Source organism: Globicephala melas, chromosome 3 (assembly GCF_963455315.2).
Source record: "Globicephala melas chromosome 3, mGloMel1.2, whole genome shotgun sequence".
Taxonomy (NCBI): domain Eukaryota; kingdom Metazoa; phylum Chordata; class Mammalia; order Artiodactyla; family Delphinidae; genus Globicephala; species Globicephala melas.
The window spans coordinates 45,761,759-45,785,855 of NC_083316.1; the positions used below are offsets into that span (position 1 = coordinate 45,761,759).

Genomic DNA, 24,097 nt, shown 5'->3' on the forward strand with positions numbered 1-24,097 from the left:
TATTATAGAATAAAGGTCACAGTTTTCTTCTGAAAAATATGATGTTCTTATATTACAAGGAGCATATGACACATGGTTTTTCTTAGTCTCTCCTTTCCAATATAGTCTAGGGTTAGAATAAATTGCACGTAATTTATTAAGCAGCCAGTATATGCTATTCAGCAAAGTGAGCTTTCTATATATTATATCTAATGCTCTTAACCTTCAATTTTATTTCCCCTTTTATTATGTCCATTTAGAAATGAAGAAATCAAGATTCAGAGAAGTGAGGCATGTTCCCCAAAACATTAGGTAGGAAGCAGCAGAGCTAGAATTTGAAACCAAGTCCACCTGACAAAAAACATCTATGTCCTTTCCACTCTACAAAGCTGCCATAAGCATTGGTGTATATGTCAGGAGAAAGAGTAAATACCATTCATCCCCATCACACACAAAACACAGCAAAACAGGCACCAAAGAAACCTCAGAATATTAAACAATAATAACAAAGAAAAATACTTCATGAAAGATAAAATATTCTCTAAGTGTAAAGGATAATAAAGCTATGATCACTGCAGTTGGTAATCCAATTTAACGAATTTCCCGATGAACAAAGCAGAATTTTTTGTTGTTTAAGCAAACTGGAAGGCTCACCCCTCCCCATCCTAATCCCTGTTAGAGTGAATAAAAGAAAATGCCTTCTTAAAATGTCTTTTAAAACTAATGTGAACAGCAAACTAAAGGGCTACCCATGCTCTATTTCCTAGAAAGATCTCAGGCTAAAAGTGCCAATTCAACTATCACAACTAGCCAGGTACAGAGCTAGCCCTGGCAGGGTTATGCTGTCACAAAATAGACTCCAGCTATTTGCAGTTTAAAAGGATTGGTTTCTTTCTGAAAAAGAGAAAATCAGATTCTACATAGTATTTTATGGATCAACTGAAAATCATTATCAGCATTTCACATCTGCCACAATTATACATATCTTATGGAATAGCTACAATCTACGACTATCATAGGAATCTTCTTAAATTGAACAAAATCATTACCTATCATCCTTGCTGTTTGGGGGAAAAATGTGCTTAATCTATTCATACACTGGGAAAAGTGCTATTTTATCTTGGCCAAGCCTTTTGTTTTGGAAAAAAAAAAAAGACATAGTTCATAACACTCTGAGACAAGAAGTTACCGCTTTCCTATAATTAAATCAAAATGCAATAACTGAAAGCAATTTCTCAAGTAATGACTAATTTACTGAATCACAAAAATAGAAGTTTTTGATAATTAAATGTTAAGGATATTTAAGCTTACTGCCACTAAATACTGATACAGAAACTGAGTTGATGACAGTAGAGATAAATAAAGATTTGCTTTAATCTCTACTGTTTTATTAAGTTCAAGTCAAGGGCTTCACTATTCAATGAAACATAAAAATATCTGTTAAAAGTGCTTCCCTCTTTCTATTGTTACTTAAAATAAAAGCAAAGAAAGTATTTTTTTAAACAGTGATCATAAAAATAAGCATGCACAATCTGTCATATTAACTTTAAGGCTCTATATGTAAACAACATAAATCTTTGGTAAATCTACTTTTATAAAGTAGGTGAAAAAGCAGATAGCAAACTCAAAGCATCAGTAAGCTGAATTTCTATATTTACGAAAGATGTTTTCTTTTAAAATTTAGAGTTTTCCTTTAGGTATGCTGATTAACTCTCAACAACTCTGTATGACTATGTCAATAGTTTTAATATTTTGAAGTAAATGACTGTTATTTGCTATTTGCTCTTCATAAAATTAAAATGCCTTTTCCAACTAGTTTCACCTTCCTTTTCAGCAAAATTAAACAGTTATCTCTGTTCTGAGCTATCTTATAATCATGTAATGCTGAAAAATCTTAAGATTTAGCCACTTCTATGAACATTCTATATTCATTCCAGGACCACTCTTGCCCAGAAGAAAATATATCAGCAGTCACAGAAAGCTGTAGTATATGTTACGTATGCATTGACTATTAAAAAGCAGCAGGGGGAGCAGAGCGCAAAAACACTAAGAAAAAGCACCCCAGAAAAGCAACTTAATTTATAGGCAACAGAAACATGATAGAGATCTTTGTTAAAAACCAAACAGACAAACTAAATTCCATAGAAAAGTCATGCACATTTGCAAAGCTGGCCTACCTACGTACGTCTAGAAAGAACTAAAGAAAAACCTTAAGTCTCTTAGAAGGATGCCTGAATCCTAACTTCAAGGCAGACTTTCAGCTTGAAGCATGGTAGGTTCCAGCAATTCCAAGCCTCGGAACTGCCCCAAATTTAGAGAGGAGAAACAATACATTTTTATAGTAGTATATTTTGGGGGGAAATCAAGATGATTTTTTCTCCTTCAAACATCGCCACACCTACATTGAAGACGTGGTGAAATGTGCATTATTAGGTCACAAGAGAATAAAGTTACAGGGTTCCACAGCATAACCTTGAGGCTTAGGTCCTAGCCTGCACTCCTCACATCCTCAAGTTTACTTTCTATGAGAGAAAGGTAACCAAAAACACTGTGAAGCTATTCTGCCTTAAAAACAGTCTAAAAAGTTACTTTAGCTTTGCAAAACCTGTACAAAAGGATGGAAATGTACCTACCAATCCCACATTATAGTTAATATTTTCTCAAAATTAATCAGTGCTGTTTTTTCAGTTTTAGAATAAAAGAGAAAACGTATTTAGCTGTCTGGAATTCTGTAGCTGAAATTTAAGAAAAGATTAAGCTTCTATTTAGAACTTCAAAATGTTTGTGTCTCTATTATACTAAAAAAAGTATAAATATAATTTAAGCATTTTTTACAATACAGAACTGTGCACTAAAGACAGTTATTAAGAACTGTATTATAAAAATCCATGAAACTTAAAACATCAAGTATAAATGACAACTGAATGGTAAAAAAAATATTTTAGCCAAGTAGGCAACCAATCAAGTTTAACCTAAACCTTCAATAATAATACCAATAATGGCAGGTATAGTCCCTATCAGACACTATTTATTACCTAACTATTTTACACATATTCTTTCAAATTCTTACACTGACCTTTCGAAATAGATATCATTGTGCTCATCTTATGCTAAGGAAACCGAAGCTAAAAAAAGTTTGTCATTTCTCTAATGTAACTCAGCTAGTAAGGAACAAAACCATGATTCAACTTCCAGGTCTGTCTGCCTCCAAAGCTTTGAGACCTCACCAAAACCTCTCTTAACTCTAGCAGTGAGGTTTCAAAGGAAATCTGTACAAATCTTGGGCAGATTAATGGGCTTATTAGGCTAAATGCTGTAGGTTTAACCTCTCAAACTAAATGCCATCTGGAGTCTCTTACCCTACTTGGTACAAGCATCCTACATGTATTATAGCCAACGTTGGCAGTGGCCAAAAATTCAATAATTTTCCTGTCTCAGTACCATCAATAAGCATTATGCACATTACAATCCCAATCAGGAAATACATCTAGTTGCTTCTAAAGCATCATTTATAAACTGCTAATAGTTCAGATTCCTTCTATTAAGATTTTTTAAAATATGAAGAATTCATTAACCCAATTTGTTAAATGAGTTTGAGGAATCAATTTCCTTCTTCCTAACACCCAAATCCACCTCCATAATAAATATTTTCTCTACATAATCACTTAAAAATCCTGATTTCTTACTAGTATTTTATTGTGTCATTTTAATCTATTAGAGTACTTTTTTTTTAAGCCTGAAAAAGAGAAGAAAACAAAGAAAAACGTCATGACTTTTCAAGGGAAACACTGGTTTGGTTCGAACAAGTACATGTGAAAAGAATGGATGGCAATAAGACTAATAATCAAAAGCAATGTTTCAGACTTATTCATTCACACTTAAGAGATGCTCGACAACCTAGCGGACATGTGACGCAAGTTGTCACATTTCCAGTTCAGACTTAGGTTCGGCATCACTCCTGGGGACCTTTAGACCAGCTGCTCCAACTCAGTTTACAGCTCATGTGGATGTGACTTATTTGTGCCCTTGTTATCTGGCTGAAGGGTAACTTTACAACCTTTACCAAGAGCTCTTTTTCCTTCTATGCTAATCCGTTTTCATCTATAAAAAGTCACAGGAGCTTAGCACTCATTTAGAAATGAATGGGTTTTTTAAAAAAAAGAAATGAATGAATTAGACATGAAAAGTTTAATCAACAGCTTCAGCTGAGTTGAATTTTTTAACGTTAAAAATAAGTGTCAAGTGAGAGAGTGTCAGGGACATATATATACACTACCAAAAGTAAAATAGATAGCTAGTGGGAAGCAGCCACATAGCACAGGGAGATCAGCTCGGTGCTTTGTGACCACCTAGAGGGGTGGGATAGGGAGGGTGGGAGGGAGGGAGATGCAAGAGGGAAGAGATATGGGAACATATGTATAACTGATTCACTTTGTTATAAAGCAGAAACTAACACACCAATGTAAAGCAATTATACTCCAATAAAGAAGTAAAAAAAAAAAAGTGTCATGTCAATAATCTTACAAGACATAAACACAGCTAGAATGACTATATTTTGAAAAAGTCTTTTCTTACTTAACCTAGATTGCACTTCAACCAAATAAATTCACCTCCTACACTAAACCTGTAAATTAACCTAAAGTCTGAGGGGCCTTCACAATAAAGATTAAAAAAAAAAATCCTTGTCTTTAAAAGACAGGAATTTTAAAAGAAAGAAATGCCCTTAAAAGAAAGAAATCATTTTGACCAATCACTGTGACCTCAAGTTTTATTTTTTCATCTTAAAGTATAGATAAATTAATACTTGACAGTTGAAGTCATTTCCAATACATGATTAGATTTCATGTTAATTTTTAAATTCAAATAGAGGTCTCATCATTAAGAGTATGGATTAGCGGGAAAGTAATTGTAGCTGCTGAGGTTCATTGTGCTGCAAAAGTACTGTCAAATCATCTCGAAAATATAAGCAAAGGCTTGCACATCTTTTGGTGCCTTCTGGTTTTTCCTTTTACGACACAGAATTAACCAGACAAGAGAATAAGAACTCAGGCCCACTGCAGAATGGTCCCATTCGGCGTTTAGGACACTGGAGATACTCAGCATATGTCTACTGCTATTATGAACCAAATTATGAAAGAACAATCTATATGCTATAAAATGAATCAACGAACTAAGAATTTGTTAGCCAGATGAGAACAATGGCACCTGATGCCACGGCAGGGAGTAAGAGAGTAATAACCCATCATTTTGACGTGGAGCCACACCAAATTTAGAAACGAGGCTTCAATGACAGAAAAGAAAAAATACAGATTTGATCATCAGTGTGCATATGCGTAGGTCAGTGTGCTGACGGGTAGATTAGTGCCTTCAGATAGTGACTGGGGCGTCCTTTTTATCTTATCTGAAGCTAACTTTTTACTTAAAAACCATGCTGTCTGTATAAGCATTGTCAACAGATAAGACAATCAAGTGGGTGATATGCTATGATATTTTTTAAAACTGCATGAGAAAAAAAAAGGTGGGATAAAAACTATAGTAAACTAAAAAAAAAAAAGCATAGCTCTCTGAAAAATATGTGCATGTAGATAAACAGTAAAATGGTATACCTTCCTGACCTTGTAAATAGGTGGCCAAAGATCTTTAAATATCTTTAGGGGCAGGTGTTATTAATCACCACACAAAGTTACCAGTCCTTACTGGCTAAATCCCTCAGCCACCTGCATCCAACATGCCCATGCCTCCTTTCCTATCCCCTGAGCCAAACAATCATTAAAAACATACATAGTCCCAATTATGTCCTTACATAACTGAAGATTGTTTTAAAAAAAACAAACAAGGAATTCCAAAAAATACACCAAAACTGACAACACTCTACCTTGCTTTAAGGCTGTGCCAGGCTAAGGGTTGATTCTCAGCCCTCAAACCTCCACTATCCACCAAGACCAGCACCTTGGCATACGGCACAAATGCCCCATTGAAGCATCACTGTAACTAAATAACCTCAGAAAACTGGACTCTCTCTCCAAGATTCACGGAAACAAAGGCAGTGATCACAATGAACCTTAACTTTGACGTCCCCTGTGGACACATATGGCCAAGCAAAAAGATAAAGGCTCAGTTCTTACAGGGTACCCTGACACTTAGATAAATGGGGGTTAAGGTTCCAAGTTCAGTGAACTCTTCTGCGTTTGAGTTCAGTAGGTGGTGACATCCAAGGGATTGCACTGACCTCTAGTAACTCTTATTTTCCACTGGGAATCCCAAGAATACCCTACAACATGGGTTGCCTGTAGACCAGACTCGGTTTCTGTTGCAAGGGCAAAGTGTCACTTAGAAGTACCCCCTCCAAACACACACACACACACACACACACACACACACACGAACAGTGCCTTGGGGGTACTGCAGTCAAACTATGTCAAAGTTGCTTTTGCAAAATGCTTAATTTCTCTGGAGTGAATAGAAGAGAGAGGGAAGGCATGGCATCAGGAACCTCCTTCTAAGGGAGCCAAAATGCAGTGAGGGTGACAAACCCCTGTATGTATTTCCCCGGGCCACGGGGACTGGTGGCTTCACCAGCGTGGGAATCAGCAGCCTAGGAGCCTCGGTGAGAGCCGAGCCGGGGCTTACCTTGTTGGAGGCCATCTCACTGACGGAGTGCCTGGTCTGCAGGGTCTCTAGCTGGTCCAGACACCAGTCCAGCTCCTCCAGGGTCTCGCTGGCCAGTTTCTGGTAGGCCTCCTCTGCGAAGAGATAGGGAAAGGGGCACTCAGTTCTCAAGCGCTTCACAGGGCCGCCGGCGAGTTCAAAGGGGGCCATCCTGCCGTACCCCGTCATGCTCGGATGCCCGGTGCCCGCACATGAGGGCTGCTCCTTCATATTGACGAGCCGGGCACCGCGACGGGGGCCGGGGCTCTGCTAACGGTGCGGCCGGCCTCGGGAACGCACGCCCTCTCCAGCTTGGCGTCTCTGTTCGGCGTCCAGGAAGGGCGCGCCAAGTGCGGCAAGCCAACTTCTACACGGACCAAAACCCTCAAGATGCGACTTTGAAGAAGTCCTGGTGCCGGAGGACGGCGAAGGGGATGGCGCGCGCGCCCGGGAGCCCGCCCCGCGGAGGGAGCGTCTGGTCCACGGCGCGATCTGCGCGGCGCCCGGCCCCAAGCCGCGGCCCCGCGCCCGCCCCTCCTGCCGAGCCTTCACTCAAAGCGAATGAATCAGCCGCGGCCGGGTGCGCAGCCACCACGTTTCCTGTTTTCTTTCTCAACTCCTCTGGCGGCGGGCGCAGCGCGGTTCCATCGCCGCGGCTTTCCGGGAACACTACCCCTAGCGCCCCGCACGGCCCTTGGCGCCGCCCGGCTCCTCCTCGGCTCTCTCACGCCGGGATCGCCCGGAGCCACGGCCCGCCAGGGGCCCCCGCCGCCCCACCGCCTCGCCTAAGCATCACCCCGCGCGGCCCCGCGCCGCTCGCTCCGAAGCCCGGCTGGGGAGGCGCGGGCGCTAGAGTGTGTGTTAGTGCTGCTGCCGGGGGCCGGGGCGAGGGGAGCGGCGGAAAACCCGGCGTGGAGCGCCCGCCGCCGGCTCGCCCGTCGCCCGGGGTCGCGCCCGCCGCGGGGCTCAGGCGGGCCCTGGGGCGCACGCGCGCGCGACGGCGCACCTGCCCCGCGGGGACCCCGCGCGCCCAGTCGAGCCGAGGCCCTCCCGGTTGCCCAGACGGCCCGAGCCTCCGCGTCTCCACTGTCCCGTGCTTCCTGCGAGCTTTCGCCGGAGAGCCCGACGGGCGGCACAAGATGGTTATTTAGGACCCGCGCAACCGTTTGTGTGGGTTTGGGTTTTAGTGTTTCTGAGGCTTCGTTTCTGAGGGTTTAGGATTTACCTACTTCAAGAGGACAGGGTGGTTGTGCAATCAAAAGTATTTCTATTAAGACCAGACCCTCAGTTCCCAGCCCAGCCTCTGCTAAGAACCATACGTCTAAATTTCGGGATGGACATAAGCAAGCAAACAAAAACATACAATGTTGTGGATATGAACGCCTTAGAATTCACAGATTTGGCAATATGTTGTGTTTTCACATTCAGAATTGTCTAAGAGTTACAGTAAAGGAAGAGCAATGTGAATGCAGCACGCCGTATGGGCAATTTACGCCCGTCCTGCATACATGCTTCCTTCGTCAGTGGAATTGCAAATCAGGGACCGGGATGGTATTTCGATGCCAATGGGAAGAGTCTGGAAGAGTGTTTCTACCCACCGTGCACAGGAAAAACTACAAACGTGAGAAAATGTAAAGACCATATCCAAAGACAGCGTATGGAAGCAGGTTCTATTTACAAAATTTGACCCTGGGGGAGGTCTACAGTAAGGGATCAATTGCAGAGAACTTCACTATATTAGTGTGCAGGTAAGTGAACCTGTTAGAGGAGGGAAAACATCCAAACTCCCAAGAGCCCATCTTATGAAACTTTGTTACTGTCAATTAGAAAGAATACACTGAAAAGCTTACATGAAGTTGGTGAGATCCTTTTCCTTGGTCTTCGAATATACAGGTATTGAAGAAGAAATTCTGCCCTTGAAATTTAGACTCCATAAATGATGAGTGGCACAACAAAAAGTTTCATGGACTGAATCTCGGGCTCCTGGGATTTTCCAGATAGGTTTTTATATAACATTTGTAAAAGTTAGAATAACTTTCAAAGTATTTGTTACATGGGCCATGTGGCTTATTATTATCAGGGATTCTTGAACTGTTTTCTATTCACTTTGGGAACTCTAGGTTAAAAATTGCCTCTTTTATTCCACTTTTTTTTTTCCTGCACCAATCTCTGTAAATATATACTTTTGGGGAACAACAACTACCTAACCTTGCCAGGTGAATTAAAGTGTGATTGGAGCTTTTCCCCCAACAAAAGGAAAAGCCTTAAAGATAATCTTAAATCGTAAGTATAAAGTATTTTATCTGTATAGCCTTTCCCTGATTAAGTATATAAAACTAGAACATGCTTGTTATAAAATTTGAAACATTACGCAAAGATGTAATGCAGAAAGTTCCTTGTAATCCCATACCCTAAAGATCACAAATAATAATTAAGCCTATGACCATAACACATTTTCATTTTACTTAATATCTTCCATATGCAACTATAGCATTACCTAGCTGTGAGGGAAGTACATGTACTATATGGTTTTATTTTGGCTTTTTTCTTCCAAGGTATAAAATAAGGACGTAGGAATTTTAAGAGGAAATTAACTTATTTTAGGTGATTTGATTTGGGCTACCCATAGTTAGCTAATCCAATGGATTAAAGATGCATGACCATTGTATCTAGCATTTGTTCACTGCCATCTTTCCAGTCACTGGTTATATCTAGAAGCCAGGAATCCCCTCTCCACACCTCAAAGGCTTGGTGTTCCATGTTCCTCTCCCCTGCTCTCCAACTTTTCCAAAGTCTGAGCCCCAGGGGCACTTCCCAGTCCCCCTCCCATCTTCACCAACTCCTCAAAGCTTTTCAGAAATATAGGCCTTGGACCTAGCAGGATGTGGCACCACGTATTACACTTCAGTGTTTAATTTTTTTTTTTTTTTTTTTGCCGTACGCGGGCCTCTCACTGTTGTGGCCTCTCCCGTTGCGCAGGCTCTGGACGCGCAGGCTCAGCGGCCATGGCTCACGGGCCCAGCCGCTCCGCGGCATGTGTGATCTTCCCGGACCGGGGCACGAACCCGTGTCCCCTGCATCGGCAGGCGGACTCTCAACCACTGCGCCACCAGGGAAGCCCAGTGTTTAATTTTTAATTGTAATAGTGAAGAAGTAATTCAGTCAAGTTTCAATGCCTCAAGACATTATGTACTTAAATACAGGACTTGCTCTTAAGAAGGCAGTACAGCGACAAGAGGGACAGCTTGTTTCAGAAGGTCTACTTTACGTCCCAATCATAGATTAGTCATTTTGACAAAATCAGCATTTGAGTACAATAAGAATGTGGCCTGTGTATGTATTTTATTTTATTATTTTTATTTTTTTAAACACCTTTATTGTGTATGTATTTTAACTTCTAACTACTTCTGCATGCACTGTATAAATCTGGGGAATGAAAAAAGAAAAAAAAAAAAAGACCAGAGCACACCTACATACCAATAAGTAAGAAAATAATTACTAACAACAGAGCAAAGAACAGTTTGTTCTATAAAACTGTTGCTCAAATAAAGAATTACTGTTGATATTAGCATAGAGCTGAGAATACTACTTTTTCCAAATTCCTAGGTTTATAGGCAATACGGTTAGCCACAGTTTTTCAGGATCAGTGTTAAAGCTTAACTTTTAGGAATTTTAACCCCAAGTGTTCTAAAATATGAAGTAACTGACTTTTTCATCCCCACTAAAAAAGCCTCAATGTGGAGTTGCCAGCTATCCTCCAGGAAACTGAGTCAGCACACCAAACAACACACCTAAATGTCACCAACATTTCGCAGGACAAAAACAGTGAGCTAGTTTAATTTGGGGTTTTACCAAGAACACATACTGCATTCATGAATAAAATACTTTTCTCCCCAGAGAGTAGCAGTCACTGTGGCACTACTTGAAAATATAAGAAAACTCTTCTATTTTCCCGTCCAAAATCTTGCTAAGTCAAGGGACTACAGGGAGAAACTGTCTAAGCAACAACTCTTGGCCAAATTCCATAAAAGCCAGGAGAGGGCTCTGGAACAGCAACTGAGAAATAACTTGAGCCTTTGGAAGTCCCCTCCTACAGCAGCATCAGTTTCCTTCAAGGCCCCCTTGAACTATGTGACACCCGTGTTTCTGCTCAGGATCTTCTGTGAACAAACAGTCCTCAATTCTTGCAGGCCAGCACTTGGCTTCCGTCATTGTGATGTGATCAAGGGTTCCCCTGACACATGGCCTGAAATGGTGCCAGGAGCTCCAGGAGAAGATGCTGAAGCAGCAGCTTCCTTTTGAAAAGGAAAAAACTAATTGCCTCAGAGCCACAGCAGTGAGCTAGAGGTTGAGGTCATTTTCTTGTGAAATGTTCAGCCGCTTACTCTTACCCACAACTTACAGCGATGTTGACCATTGAGGTAAAAGGATCCGTTCTACATAATGTGTGACTCTATGGATGTCAGTTTCTTTGCCAACTCTTGACTGATTAAAGGTCTGTATAAATTTGTCATAACTCCTAGACAGGCCTATTGGTGTAAATGAAGAGACCAAGTCCAAAAAAATCACTTTACCTTGGACACCATTTGCTTTCCCTTCATTAACAAAAATAAATACAAACTGTAACGGCTGATTCAGATTGTTCTTTAAAAAAAAAGCCCTTCACTAAACATCTCCTAAGAGCGAGTAATTAAATGTATATCTTCCTAAGCAATTCCACCTTCTCCTTTCCTAATTCCCACCCAAATTCCCTCTTTGTTCCTAAGGATGGAATTGATAGTGTCTAAAGTAGGTAGAACTGGAGAAAAATGATTTCCACCTCACCAGGTATTGCTTCAAGCTAGTCACTCCCTGAATTTGCTGCAGTAAAAGACTGATGCAATTTAGCTCTAACTTTTGCTGACTTTTTTTGTCTCCACATTTTATCTGATGGGAAATACATGAAGGTGTTGGATACACTTTCAATGTGTACATGTAACAGGTTTAAGCAGAGCTCGCCAGTGGCAAGCTGTCCTCATTTCCAAGTGTATTTCTGGCATCAAGTTCTTGTTTTAAAATCTTATGAAAAATATAAAATTTCACTTAGTACTTCAAAAGACCTCCAAGGAGCAGGTGTACATAATTTTGTGAGTTTTTTTCTATCTTCCCACTATCTATGATTTTTTTTCTGGGTCTGCCTAAGGCTCTAGTAGAATTTTTTAAAGAAATAAATACAAGACTGGATTTCACTGACTTCTAGTACCATGAGAAATTCAACAAACATTTATTTAGCACGAAGTATGTGTCACACACTTTATTAGAGTCTGGAAAAACAAGATGAATGAAAGAATGTGCCCCTTATCCAAGGAAAGCTTAAGAGTCCAGGGGTGGAGATAGTTTCAGCATACTATATTATAGAAAGCATTCTGAAAGAAGGAAGCATGTAGGCTATGGGAGAATACCAGAAGGCAATTTAAATCAGAGGTGGAGTGGGAGAAGGCTGAGGCTTAAAGAATGAAACAGGAGGTAAGTGAAGGGGGTGGGAAGAGTTTTTAAGAGAAAATAATATGAACAAGCACATGGGCCTGTGTTCAAAAGATGTATGTATATGTGTATGTAGGGAAAGGAACTCCCATGAGTAGGACCTTGCTCAGGGGGAAAGAGGCTGGAGAAATCCACAGACACTGGTCATGGAAGCCTTGTAAGGCACGTGTAGGGGCTTTGGACTGAATCTTCAAAAGGAGGAGCCACTGAGTGATTTGGAGTACTGCTCGATAGGGGATCTGGTTTTATTAACATGGAAAATTCTAGGACTCTGCAGTAAATGGGATTGAGGGAGGCAAGGCTGAAGTCAGTGAGACCATTATCTTCAGCCATGTTATTGGTAGAATAAAATTAATAATTTACAGAATATTTGCTTTTCTGATGATTATTCTTATCTAAAACAATCTCAGTATTAATTTTTTTTTTTTTTTTTTTTTTTTTTGCGGTACGCGGGCCTGTCACTGTTGTGGCCTCTCCCGTTGCGGAGCACAGGCTCCGGACGCGCAGGCTCAGCAGCCATGGCTCACGGGCCCAGCCGCTCCACGGCATGTGGGATCTTCCCAGACCGGGGCACGAACCCGCGTCCCCTGCATCGGCAGGCGGACTCTCAACCACTGCGCCACCAGGGAAGCCCTCAGTATTAAAATTTGACATAAGCATATGCTCTCATGACATGTCAGGCATGAACTGAAGGACTGCTCAGTGGGACTTCCAAAGGAATAGACTTCTTGCTCTTAAAAACTACAGTCTTCTGAAATTGTCATCATATTGTATTCATCGTAACTCTGTTCACCAGAATTTCTTTCAGGGAGAGTGCAAGAAAGTGCTTGACAAGGCTACTTATTACAGAAGATGGAACTTGAGGAGTACTGGTTTGGGCGGGACTAACCTGTGGTCTCTTCCACATAGGAAAGGGGAAGAATATACTTGTTGCTCCGGTGGGAATATATGTGGGGTGTGTGTGTGTGTGTGTGTGTGCGCGCGTGTATAACAGAAAGGAGTCAGTTTTGTTTACAGGATAATTTCACCCTATAAATCTCCCACTCCCCCCAGTCTTTAATAAAGTTACTGAAGGTACAAAATGCTGAGATAAAGAGATTTTGTTTTGTTTAATCTGAGCTTGGAGGCCAGATTGGCTCAAACTGAAATGTCAGCCTGAGCTGACACTGAGAAGAGACAGAGAAAGAGGAGGAAGCTTTTGGAACTCAGTGTAAGAGCAGGAAGGAATTTTGTCCAAGGAATTGGAGTTTGAGCCAAGCTTAATCAGACATCTGGATTGCGGACTTTATGTGACATGTGAACGACTATAAGTAATATTACTCCTTGATGGAAACTAGAGGAGTAGGAGGTGGTTCCCATCTCCATTCCACTACATACAAGCCATAATCCCTGGCACATCACCTAATCTTTCTTGGACCTTAATTTCCTCACCTGTAGATTAGGGATAATAACAAGAACCTTGTAGATTATTTTAAGTGAGAGACCATGAGTTAAATAACCTTGTTGCTTACCTACTAGATTCTTTTCCAGGCACTGCACTAAATGATGGAGATTTAGCAATGAACAAGGTAGTTAAAAGTTCCTGCCTACTCTCAAGGAGTTTACATTCTACTGGTTATAATAATTTTCTTTTCATTTGAATAAACATATACTGAACACCTGCTAGGTCCCAGGCGCTGGGTACACCAAATGGAAGGAAATAACTTTGGGTTTAAAGAAGCTCATAGTGCAATGAGGAAGGCAATTATTGGAGATATGTATGTAAGTTTCCACCAAAACCAGGCAGTAGGTACAGCAAAGTCGGCATAAGGCAGAGATGGGGAACAGGGAAGGTGCAAACTACCACATCTCAGGAGAGATCTGGGAAAACTTTCTGAAAGAGGGAATGCCAGCCTGGAGTCTCCAAGGATGAACTGAAGAGTTAACCAGGTGAGAAATGGGAGGTGACATCTAAGATAGAGAGTAACGTGTCACTGCCAGTTAGAGAACATAGGCCATTCAGGTAGCTACAAGCAGAGAAGAATGCTAAGTTTGGGATCCAGCAATGGACAAAGATAAAGGTGGAGAGGCAGTTATGGGGGATTTAGTATACTATTCCAAGGGTTTATGGTTTTTTCCCCAAGGAGCCACTAAAAATCTAAGCAAGAATGTCACATGGTCAGATTTGCTTTTCAGAAAGATTACTCTGGGAAGTGTGAAAAGAGGGTTGGAGAAAGACAAGACCAGTTAGGAGGCCTAGTGTGAGAGGAGAAGCTGCCAGAAAGGTAGGGAGAGAACCTCTCAGGAGCAAATAAAAAGAATTTCAAAGGAGAGAGTATCAAGGCATAGCCACTGATATCCAAAACAGACCATAGACACCCACCAGTTTGAGGTAAGATGATTTTCATTCCCAATTTATATTTCACCAACGAAGATTAGAAATGCTAGTGAGGAAGCTTCTCTCTGGGAATTTGTTTCAATAAAAGAACAACAAACATTTTGCAAAAAGGCTGAAAAAAAAAACTATTAGAACTATGTATGTTATTTTCATACTCCTGTTACAACCTTAGGAGTCATTTTGATTCCCATGGGGAGGGGGCTTGTAGGAGGGTATCTGTGTTTCCATCAACCTTCAGGGATGACACAGTCATCTTTATCTCTGTCAGTTCTTGCACAAAGCATTCCTTATAGCAAGTAAGGAGTTTGCTTAGGTGATCTCTACTTCCTACACAGCTCTGATACTTGCTTATTTTATAACTTCTGACACTATGTTAATCTGGGTGAGGTGTTGGTTTTGAAGTTGTTCATGACTGATTAACCTGGGTGGGGTCAGGTATTACTATAGAGGGCATTCCAGAATTGACCAGATGTCTTCAAAGGTCCCATCCGATACCATGGTTCTGGAACTCTGTGAGTTTAGTTCAACTGTATACCAGGTATGGATGTTTTACATTTGAAATTGAGATATTTTGAGAAAGAAAGTTATTGATAAATAGAAAGTCTTGCTTTCTCTGCTGTATATTTATACCCTCTACCCCTGCCCCCAACCATATTCCCATCTAATACTTTGCCAATTGATTTACCAATTTCTTCTTAATTTATACAACTGCCACCTTCAGTCAAATCCTCATCTATATATTTCTAGATTCGTGTAACAGCGGACTACTGGATCTCCCTGGGTGCAGTTTTTCTCACCACAGTCCTGTTTATAAAGTCAGAATAATCTTACTTAAGCTCTGTTTTTAATGTGTAAGTTCCTCACTCAAAATTCAGCTGCACAAACTCCCTCCTTCTTATTCTATGAATGCCATACTTCTTGAGTTCACAGAAGGCCTTTTTTTTTTTCCCAGTGGGCTTTTCCACACCATTCCAGATCCTCTTATTCACCATCCCATCTAAGGCTGCCATTCTTAGCCAATCCTTCCACCTAGATACAATTTGCTGGCTTCTGTCTCTATGACTGTGTTTATGTCACTTTTATATATGTTTCTAGGCTTTCTACAAGTGCGTAGGACAGTTGCTGACATTTACAGGCACTCAACAAGTATTTGTGAGCAAATAACCAATAAGTAGGCATGCTTTATAACAAATAAGAATATTTCTTTCCAAGTAAGATTTAAGTAGTCATCATGTCCTGGGTATGCCTCTCTAGATGTATCCATCTTCGTGTATCTCTTATGCTACATCTCTTGCTTTCAAACTGTGTTGTCTGTTGCTAAAGAGTATCAGAAGCTAACATTGCCAGAACTTTGGAATGGTTAATGCATCATGGTGTCTTTTGGAAGATATATTAATATTATACTGAAATGATAGGTATTATGACAAATACAGAGAATGAACTTTATAAAATCAGGCAAAATTTTGAAAGATTCCATCAATATGCAGGTATGAAGTTTGAGGGGAACAAGTGAATGAACTAAAGGCTGTGTGCCATCCATCCTACCAAGATCAAGAGAATGGGTTCCCCATGCAAATCAAAATTGGGAGAATAGCTGGATCTCCTACCTACTTACCTATTCTTGCCGCTCTGAGTTTAGCCAATCTGTCGTGCCCGTGTTATTTTCTAACAGCCATATTTAAATCTATATTTCTCTCTCAATGTAATAAACTTAAATACTGTCTATGGCCTCCCCATTAGATTATTCTGTGTTTTCACTACTTCATCTCCCCCATCCACCCCATCCCCATCTGTTTCCCCATTCTTACACCCCACACATACATACTCTGTTGGTTTTACGCTTTAAAAAATAATTTAGATTTTTTAATTCCAGACTTTTATTTAGATTTTCCTTAGAATATGACCTTTCTGTCTTCAGAATCCTTTCTCAATCTTTATAATTCATGGTCATATTATATCACGTATTTCTTTTCACCATTACCTATACTTGATTCATTGCTCACTATTCTATCTTGTACACTCCATCATCCTTATCTCCCGATCTAGGTTCTGACTTTTCACATGGAAGGAAACCTCCCTTAAGTGACTGCCCATAAAGGAGACATTGGTGGTAGGTATATTTTGATTCCCTGTACTTCAAAAGGCACAATGCTTGTAAACCTTTTTGGAAGTCTAATAAACCTTTTGAGAATCTAAAGCAAACCGCTCCAGAAAACTGGACATATGTTCATATAATCAGAGTTTTTATTTTAAAAGTGTTCACTGGCTTCCCTGAAGTCCCCAAGGACTCCAGGTGGAGAATTCCTTCCTGAATGGAGAAAAGAAAATAATTGTTTTAATCAAAACTGCTCCAGAATTTTTCACTCTGAATTGGTATCTCTGCTGCCTCCTTTGTTTCCTTACTACCCTTCACCAGGGATACCTAAAGAGAAGTAATGCCAAAGAGACATTCATTCCATTTAAGGGAACTGAAGTCTGAGCTAAGAAAAATATATCTATACAAAAGGTGTCCAAAGAAAGACTAGGCTCTTTCAAATAGGCTATGAATAGGTTTGAGAAGGGTAACTTCTTACGTCCCATGTTTATACTCACTACTTGTGCTATAAGTAGAACATATGAGTGAGAAGCCACGTCAGCCTACTGGTAAACCTGCATTTGTTAAATGTGTATACATTATAGAGCAAGTTTTAGCACTCAAGATTATACCATATATACATGGATGGTCTACTTGTGCATGAACTGGCACCACACACAAGCTTAAGTAAAAGAAATTAGCTTCGGGCTTCCCTGGTGACGCAGTGGTTGAGAGTGCGCCTGCCGATGCAGGTGACACGGGTTCGTGCCCTGGTCCGGAAAGATCCCACATGCCGCGGAGCGGCTGGGCCCGTGAGCCATGGCCGCTAAGCCTGCGCGTCCGGGGCCTGTGCTCCGCAACGGGAAAGGCCACAACAGTGAGAGGCCCGCGTACCGCAAAAAAAAAAAAAAAAATTAGTTTTCTAATTGTACAAGAGTATCTCGGGAGGTTTAGATTTGGATAAGAAAGCTCTTACACACACATGCAAAGACCCACAACCCATAGAGTTCCCCATGGGAAGCAGTATGACAGATGGGAAAGAGCACAGATTTCAGAATTTGACTTCCAGCTTTGCCCTTGTTCTAGTCATCCTGTTATCTTAAATTAGTCATTTAAATACCTGAGCCCATTGTATAAATTGGGAATTAATTTTTATGAGAAATGCATGTGAAAATGCATGTAATGCACGTATATCTGACTTATAGCAGGTAATCAATAGTAACTATTATTCTGACCCAATTTATAAGGTTGTTTAAATAAATTCATCTACAATAAGGCATTTCACACATAAAGGGTTACTTCCACTCTCACAGGTTCTCAATCCTAAGCCACTTACTATTTTCTTACCATCATCCTTCAATTATTAACCAGTTCTGCGCTGAACATGAGTGAAGAATCTAAGATCTAGAATAGCCTTCACAAGACCACACCAAATCACGCAAAGTCACTAGCATTTAAAAATACGGGGGTTTCCCTGGTGGCGCAGTGGTTGAGAATCTGCCTGCCAATGCAGGGGACACGGGTTCGAGCCCTGGTCTGGGAAGATCCCACATGCCGCGGAGCAACTAAGTCCGTGAGCCACAACCACTAAGCCTGCTCCGCAACAAGAGAGGTCGCGATAGTGAGAGATCCACGCTCCGCGATGAAGAGTGGCCCCCGCTCACCACAACTAGAGAAAGTCCTAGCACAGAAACGAAGACCCAACACAACAAAAATAAATAAGTAAATAAATAAATATATATTTTTAAAAAAGTACAAATATGTCATTGGTTAATGAGAGCACACCACTTACTATGAAGTTACCGGGAGATATCACTCCAACATTTCCCAAAGAATGTTTAAATGAACATAATTTCTATGAGAGTCTCCTTATTAAGAGAATTCTTTGGGCAAACAACATTGGGAAATGTTACATATGATTTTAAGGAGCAGTGATTTTAATGGACATGAACCTACCAAAAGCTAGAAGCTCTACAGCAAAGAGACCTATTTAATGTCACTTAACAAGTATTATTAAAACATATTTGATCTTGGAGTGCAACAACTATAATATCTTGAAGCATACTTTGGAAAACTTTGCTCTATATCATGTCAGGTGAGTCCAAAAACATAAACACAATACATCTGTTCTGTAGGTTCCCATATATTTGAAATCTCCACCAAGGACATCTTCTTTCCCCTCCTCCTGCCCTCATGTACTATTGAGAAGTGGCAAGAGAGTAATCTTCCTCTTCCCCTTCCTCCCCCTTTCTCTCTCTCATCCCAGAAAGAGCAGTCCAACAATGCATACATATTTATTGAGCCTCTCTGATGTGCTGGTTGCTGTGAAACACAAGAACATGAAAGATTCAGTGGCCTCGGCCTGGGAAGGAACTTATAATACCCTGCTGAGAAAATCAGACACATGACCAGTTGCTGCCTAGAGACAGTGGAAGGTAGCATGGAAATCATCAGCTTGGAAGCGCTACTGTGGCTCAGGGCAGGGAGCAGAAGGTATGGACGGCAGCTAGGTGTGCAGGGTTCCAGGAAGAAGGTGAACCTGGTTGGAGGTCTTCGGCGCAGTCTGTGGTTTGAATGGCTGTGGGTGGGAGGAGGGAGTCAACTGGCATTCTTTTCAGGTAGAAGAAACAAACATCTGAAGCCTGAATAAAGGTTTCATGTGTGGGTGGAAAATAGCCCGGATAGAGTAGACTCCTTCCAGGGAGCAGGAGGGAAACAGAGTGGAATACTTCAATGTGTGGCCTGGAGCTAATGGATATTAAGGTAATTGCATAAGTGTACTTGTGGCCCAGGAGGATAAAATGAGGAAGGGAGGAGGTAGATTAAGCATCCATTGCAGGACTTCCCTGGTGGCGCAGTGGTTAACAATCTGCCTGCCAATGCAGGGGACACGGGTTCGAGCCCTGGTCTGGGAAGATCCCACATGCTATGGAGCAACTAAGCCCATGTGCTACAACTACTGAGCCTGCGCTCTAGAGCCTGCAAGCCACAACTACTGAAACCCGCACGCCTAGAGCCCATGCTCCGCAACAAGAGAAGCCATTGCAGTGAGAAGCCTGCGCACCGCAACGAAGAGTAGCCCCCACTCGACACAACTAGAGAAAAGCCCGCATGCAGCAACGAAGACCCAATTCAGCCAAAAATAAAAATTATAAATAAATAAATAAAAGAATGCATTGCAGGAGTCCAGATGCACAGTGAGCAATGAACCAAGATTTCTAGAGGTATCTATTTTAGTGGCCTCCTAGGACAGTCATGAGCAATAGGAAGAGCATGACATTGGGGACAGAGAACTAGGCTCAAATGTTGGCTCTGCAACTTAGCAATGTGGCAAAGCTGGGTGAATTATTGAACTTTCAATCTATCAGTTTTTTCATTTGTAAATAAAGCTAAAAATACACCCCACAGAAGATTGAACCCCAGGCCATGTTCCATATTTTATTTGAATTTAAGACTAACTTAAAGAATCACATATCCATATGCCTATTTCGTTTTATTGGTTTCCTTTCAACTTAAATGCATGATTTGTTTAAAAAATTATAAATATTTATCAAGTTTGTTACATGTAACACATAACAGCTGATTTTTTTTTTTTTTTTTTTCAGTACGCGGGCCTCCCATTGCTGTGGCCTCTCCCGTTGCGGAGCACAGGCTCCGGACACGCAGGCTCAGCGGCCGTGGCTCACAGGCCCAGCCGCTCCGCAGCATGTGGAATCTTCCTGGACCGGGGCACGAACCCGTGTCCCCTGCATCGGCAGGCCGACTCTCAACCACTGCGCCACCAGGGAAGCCCAATGTAACAGCTGATTTTAACTGCATCCATTTCCTCCTCATCTCTTCTTCAAACACAGTTATCAAAACAATTCTGTACATATTTTTGATACTAGTAGTAGTTAGCCCCTGCATCTCTCTGAAAATTAACACAATGAGCAAGAGTATTCATTGTAACTGTTACTTTAAACTATTAGGCGTAAGAATGGACATGTGGACACAGAGGGGGACAGGGAGGGTGGGACGAACTGGGAGAATTAGGATTGACATTTATACACTACCATGGGTAAAATAGCTAGCTAGTGGGAACATGCTGTAAAGAACAGGAAGCTCAGCTCGGTGCTCTGTGATGACCTGAGGGGTGGGATGGGGGGGGGAGGGAGGTCCAAGAGGGAGGGGATGTATTTATATAGAGAGCTGATTCACTTCATTGTTCAGCAGAAACAACACAACATTGTGAAGCAATTAAACTCCAATAAAGACAACAAAAAACTGTAGTTGTTTTATTAAGCTAGATGCTTAAAGCATGCCATTCGTGTTTTATTTCATTCTTAAGATTAGCTTTTGAAAATATATATTATTTCAAAACAATTTGGACACTTCTTGCCATCCTCTGATCTTGCAAAACCATATTTTATTTTGAGTATTCCAGGTTTATGCATAAATTACAGCTCCTTGATTAGAGAAAAAAAAAGTTGAATAGCAATTTTCTTCCTATTGTCTGAAAACACAATGACTACACATATATTATAAATATTTTTATAAATCTCCAGGATATATTTACCAGCTAGAATTATTTATTTAACGTGTGGACATTTCACATTGAGTTCATTAAGGGTTTAGATTTAAGACAAGTTTGAGATCCATTACAATAAGTTGCTGTGGTGTGTCCTTCTGGTGACTTTATATTTTAACTTTATATTTTTTACTTTATATTTTTAAACGGTATTACATACCTTAACTCTTGAAATACAACTTTTAAGTTTCATGATTTTTGCCATTTTGCTAACACCACTATTCTCAGTGCATCTACCATTTCACTGGCATTATTTATTTCATTCATATAATTTTCTGTTGCAAAATAACCAATGGAGAAGCTTCTGGATATTTAGGTCCACATTCTAATTCCAGTCTGTATATTTTGTTTTCATAATTTGTCCTGGTGACCTAATAATCATGGCTTCCCAGCTTGAAAGTTCCCTTTGTTCATCAGCTTCAAGGCCCCAGCTAATTCCTTTTTGGCATTCTCTGAGACCTTCCAACAAGTAAAAATTATGGGGAACTTCAACTCCTGTAGAGACTGTCATTTTCTTAAAGGCTCAGACTCTACCCATACAGAGTTTTGGGAGAAGATTATATGAAATAAGGAAGTGGCTTTTAAATATTTTTGACAGTGAACCACAGTAAGAAACACATTTTATACTATGACCAGTATACTTGTTTAAAGTAGGAAGTACAATGAATACTATTGTTAATTGTGCTCATTTTTTGAAGAAGTGTGGGTGCTGACTCCTGCTATAAAAAATATGTACAGGAAGGTTTTGATACCTGTTTGTTTTAAAAAGGTAAGGGGTTGGAGAAAAGGAAACCCTCCTACACAATTGGTGGGAATGTAAATTGGTACAGCCACTATGGAGTACTGTAGGGAGGTGCCTTAAAAAACTAAAAATAGAACTACCATATGATCCAGCACTCCCACTCCTGGGCATATACCCAGAAAAGGTGCAAACTCTAATTTGAAAAGATACATACACCCCAATATTCATAGCAGCACTATTTACAATAGCCAAGACATGGAAGCAACCTAAGTGTCCACGGACAGATGAATAGATAAAGAAGATGTGGTTTCATATATACATACATACACACATACACATATATATTTATAACTAGATAACTATATATATATAACTATATATATATATGTATAAGAGAATACTACTCAGCCATAAAAAAGAATGAAATAATGCCATTTGCAGCAACATGGATGGACCTAGAGATTATCATACGAAGTGAAGTAAGTTAGAGAAAGACAAATATCATGTGATATCACGTATATATGGAATCCAAAAAAAAATTACAAATGAACTTATTTACAAAACAGAAAGAGACTCACAGACGTAGAAAACAAAATTATGGTTACCAAAGGGGAAAGGTGGGGGGATAAATTAGGAGTTTGGGATTAACACATACACACTACTGAAAAAAAATAAAAGGTAGGAGGGAGTGAACTCCTATTAAAAGCAACTTTCGTGTGTTATATATAATAGTCATGGCAAAATCTGTTTATAGTCTTTGTTTAACAAACCATGCATTTAAGTGAAAGTGAAAGAATGATATACACACCATATAAAGGAAATCTACACATAATTGAAACACACACACACTGGACACATATTTGATCCAGTATATAAAGAACTGGAATAGAACTTACATGAAATATTTACTCTTACCATGTATGATTCACTCTGATGTTTTCTATTCTATTCATTTTAAGAATATTGATTGTGACCCATGAAACTGATTTTGCAATCTACCAATAAGTTTGAAAACATGGAGGTAAGGAATCATCTAGCTTAATAATTGTTAGTTTTGTCTCCCTCTTGTTTCTTCTTCCCATTTTGTAATAAAAACTCTCCCTTGGGCTTCCCTGGTGGCGCAGTGGTTGAGAGTCCACCTGCCGATGCAGGGGACATGGGTTCGTGCCCTGGTCCGGGAAGATCTCACATGCCGCAGGGCGGCTGGGCCTGTGAACCACGGCCTCTGAGCCTGCGTGTCCAGAGCCTGTGCTCTGCAACGGGAGAGGCCACAACAGTGAGAGGCCCGCGTACTGCAAAAAAAACAAAAACAAACAAACAAAAACTCTCCCTCTACTTTTCTACTGCAAGGGAGACGTAGGTAGAACACAGGGTCCTTTATGGTACGAGCTGTCTAACATGCAGATACTTCATAAGTCATTTCTCCATACATGTGTGGGGTTCCTTAGGACACTAGAGGCTTAGCAGTTGAACACATAAAGCATAGATCACTCACTAACAAGCCTTATAGGAGCCAGACAGATCATATGAATGAATGGATGAATGACGTGGTTGGGGGTACTGAGGGGGAAGCAGGTGGAGACTTCAGAGGGCACATGTGGGAATGATGGCCACCTGTTGCCAGATCTTCAGATTTTTCAAAAGAATCCCCACATTTGGAGTTTTTCTATGCAAAATTTGTTTTTAAAGTTTGGGCAACTAGTTTTAAAAAGTTAAACATTTTAAGGACGGAACAAAATAAAAGTCATAACCCTTAGTGGCCAGATTGCAACGTCTAATATCTGCAGTGCTTATTAGCACAAGTGACAGAAGTCTCCCTGAGAGCAGCGTTTTAGACAAGCCTATAAGGACATTATAATTTCAAGGTAGAAAAATTAAGTTAAATGTTTCTGGAATCCGGAAGGCTAATGTAGGGTCACAAAGACTTTTGATTTGGAGTCAAAAGACAGAGATTCCTTACCAGGTTCCAATAATTACTCAGGGACGGTCTTGGCCAAATGATCTCAGCTGTCCATGCACCAACTGGACCCCTATGAGATGTGCTGTGAGGAACTTGGCCTGACCAAAAAGATATGACTCCAATGACCTAAAAATTACTAATGACCCAGCCGAACAGGGAGCACTGTTTCCCCCAAACTGCCACACATCCTATCCCTTTCATTGGCAAATGAATAGGAAAAAATAAAT

At 40.6% G+C, this 24,097-nt stretch overlaps 1 protein-coding gene across 10 annotated transcripts in view; it reads right to left on the reverse strand.

The window, feature by feature from the left end:
- The window catches only part of PDE4D (phosphodiesterase 4D), a 1,450,167-nt gene that overhangs the window by 48,215 nt on the left and 1,377,855 nt on the right, over positions 1-24,097 (reverse strand). For 9 of the 10 annotated variants that reach the window (XM_060295794.1, XM_060295795.1, XM_060295798.1 and 6 more), the window contains one exon: positions 6,610-6,722. In XM_060295794.1, coding sequence (XP_060151777.1) covers positions 6,610-6,722 — 113 coding nt within the window. Of the gene's footprint in view, positions 1-6,609; positions 6,723-6,808; positions 7,116-24,097 lie in introns of those variants that run through there. The other variant, XM_030843797.2, reaches the window with a different exon arrangement.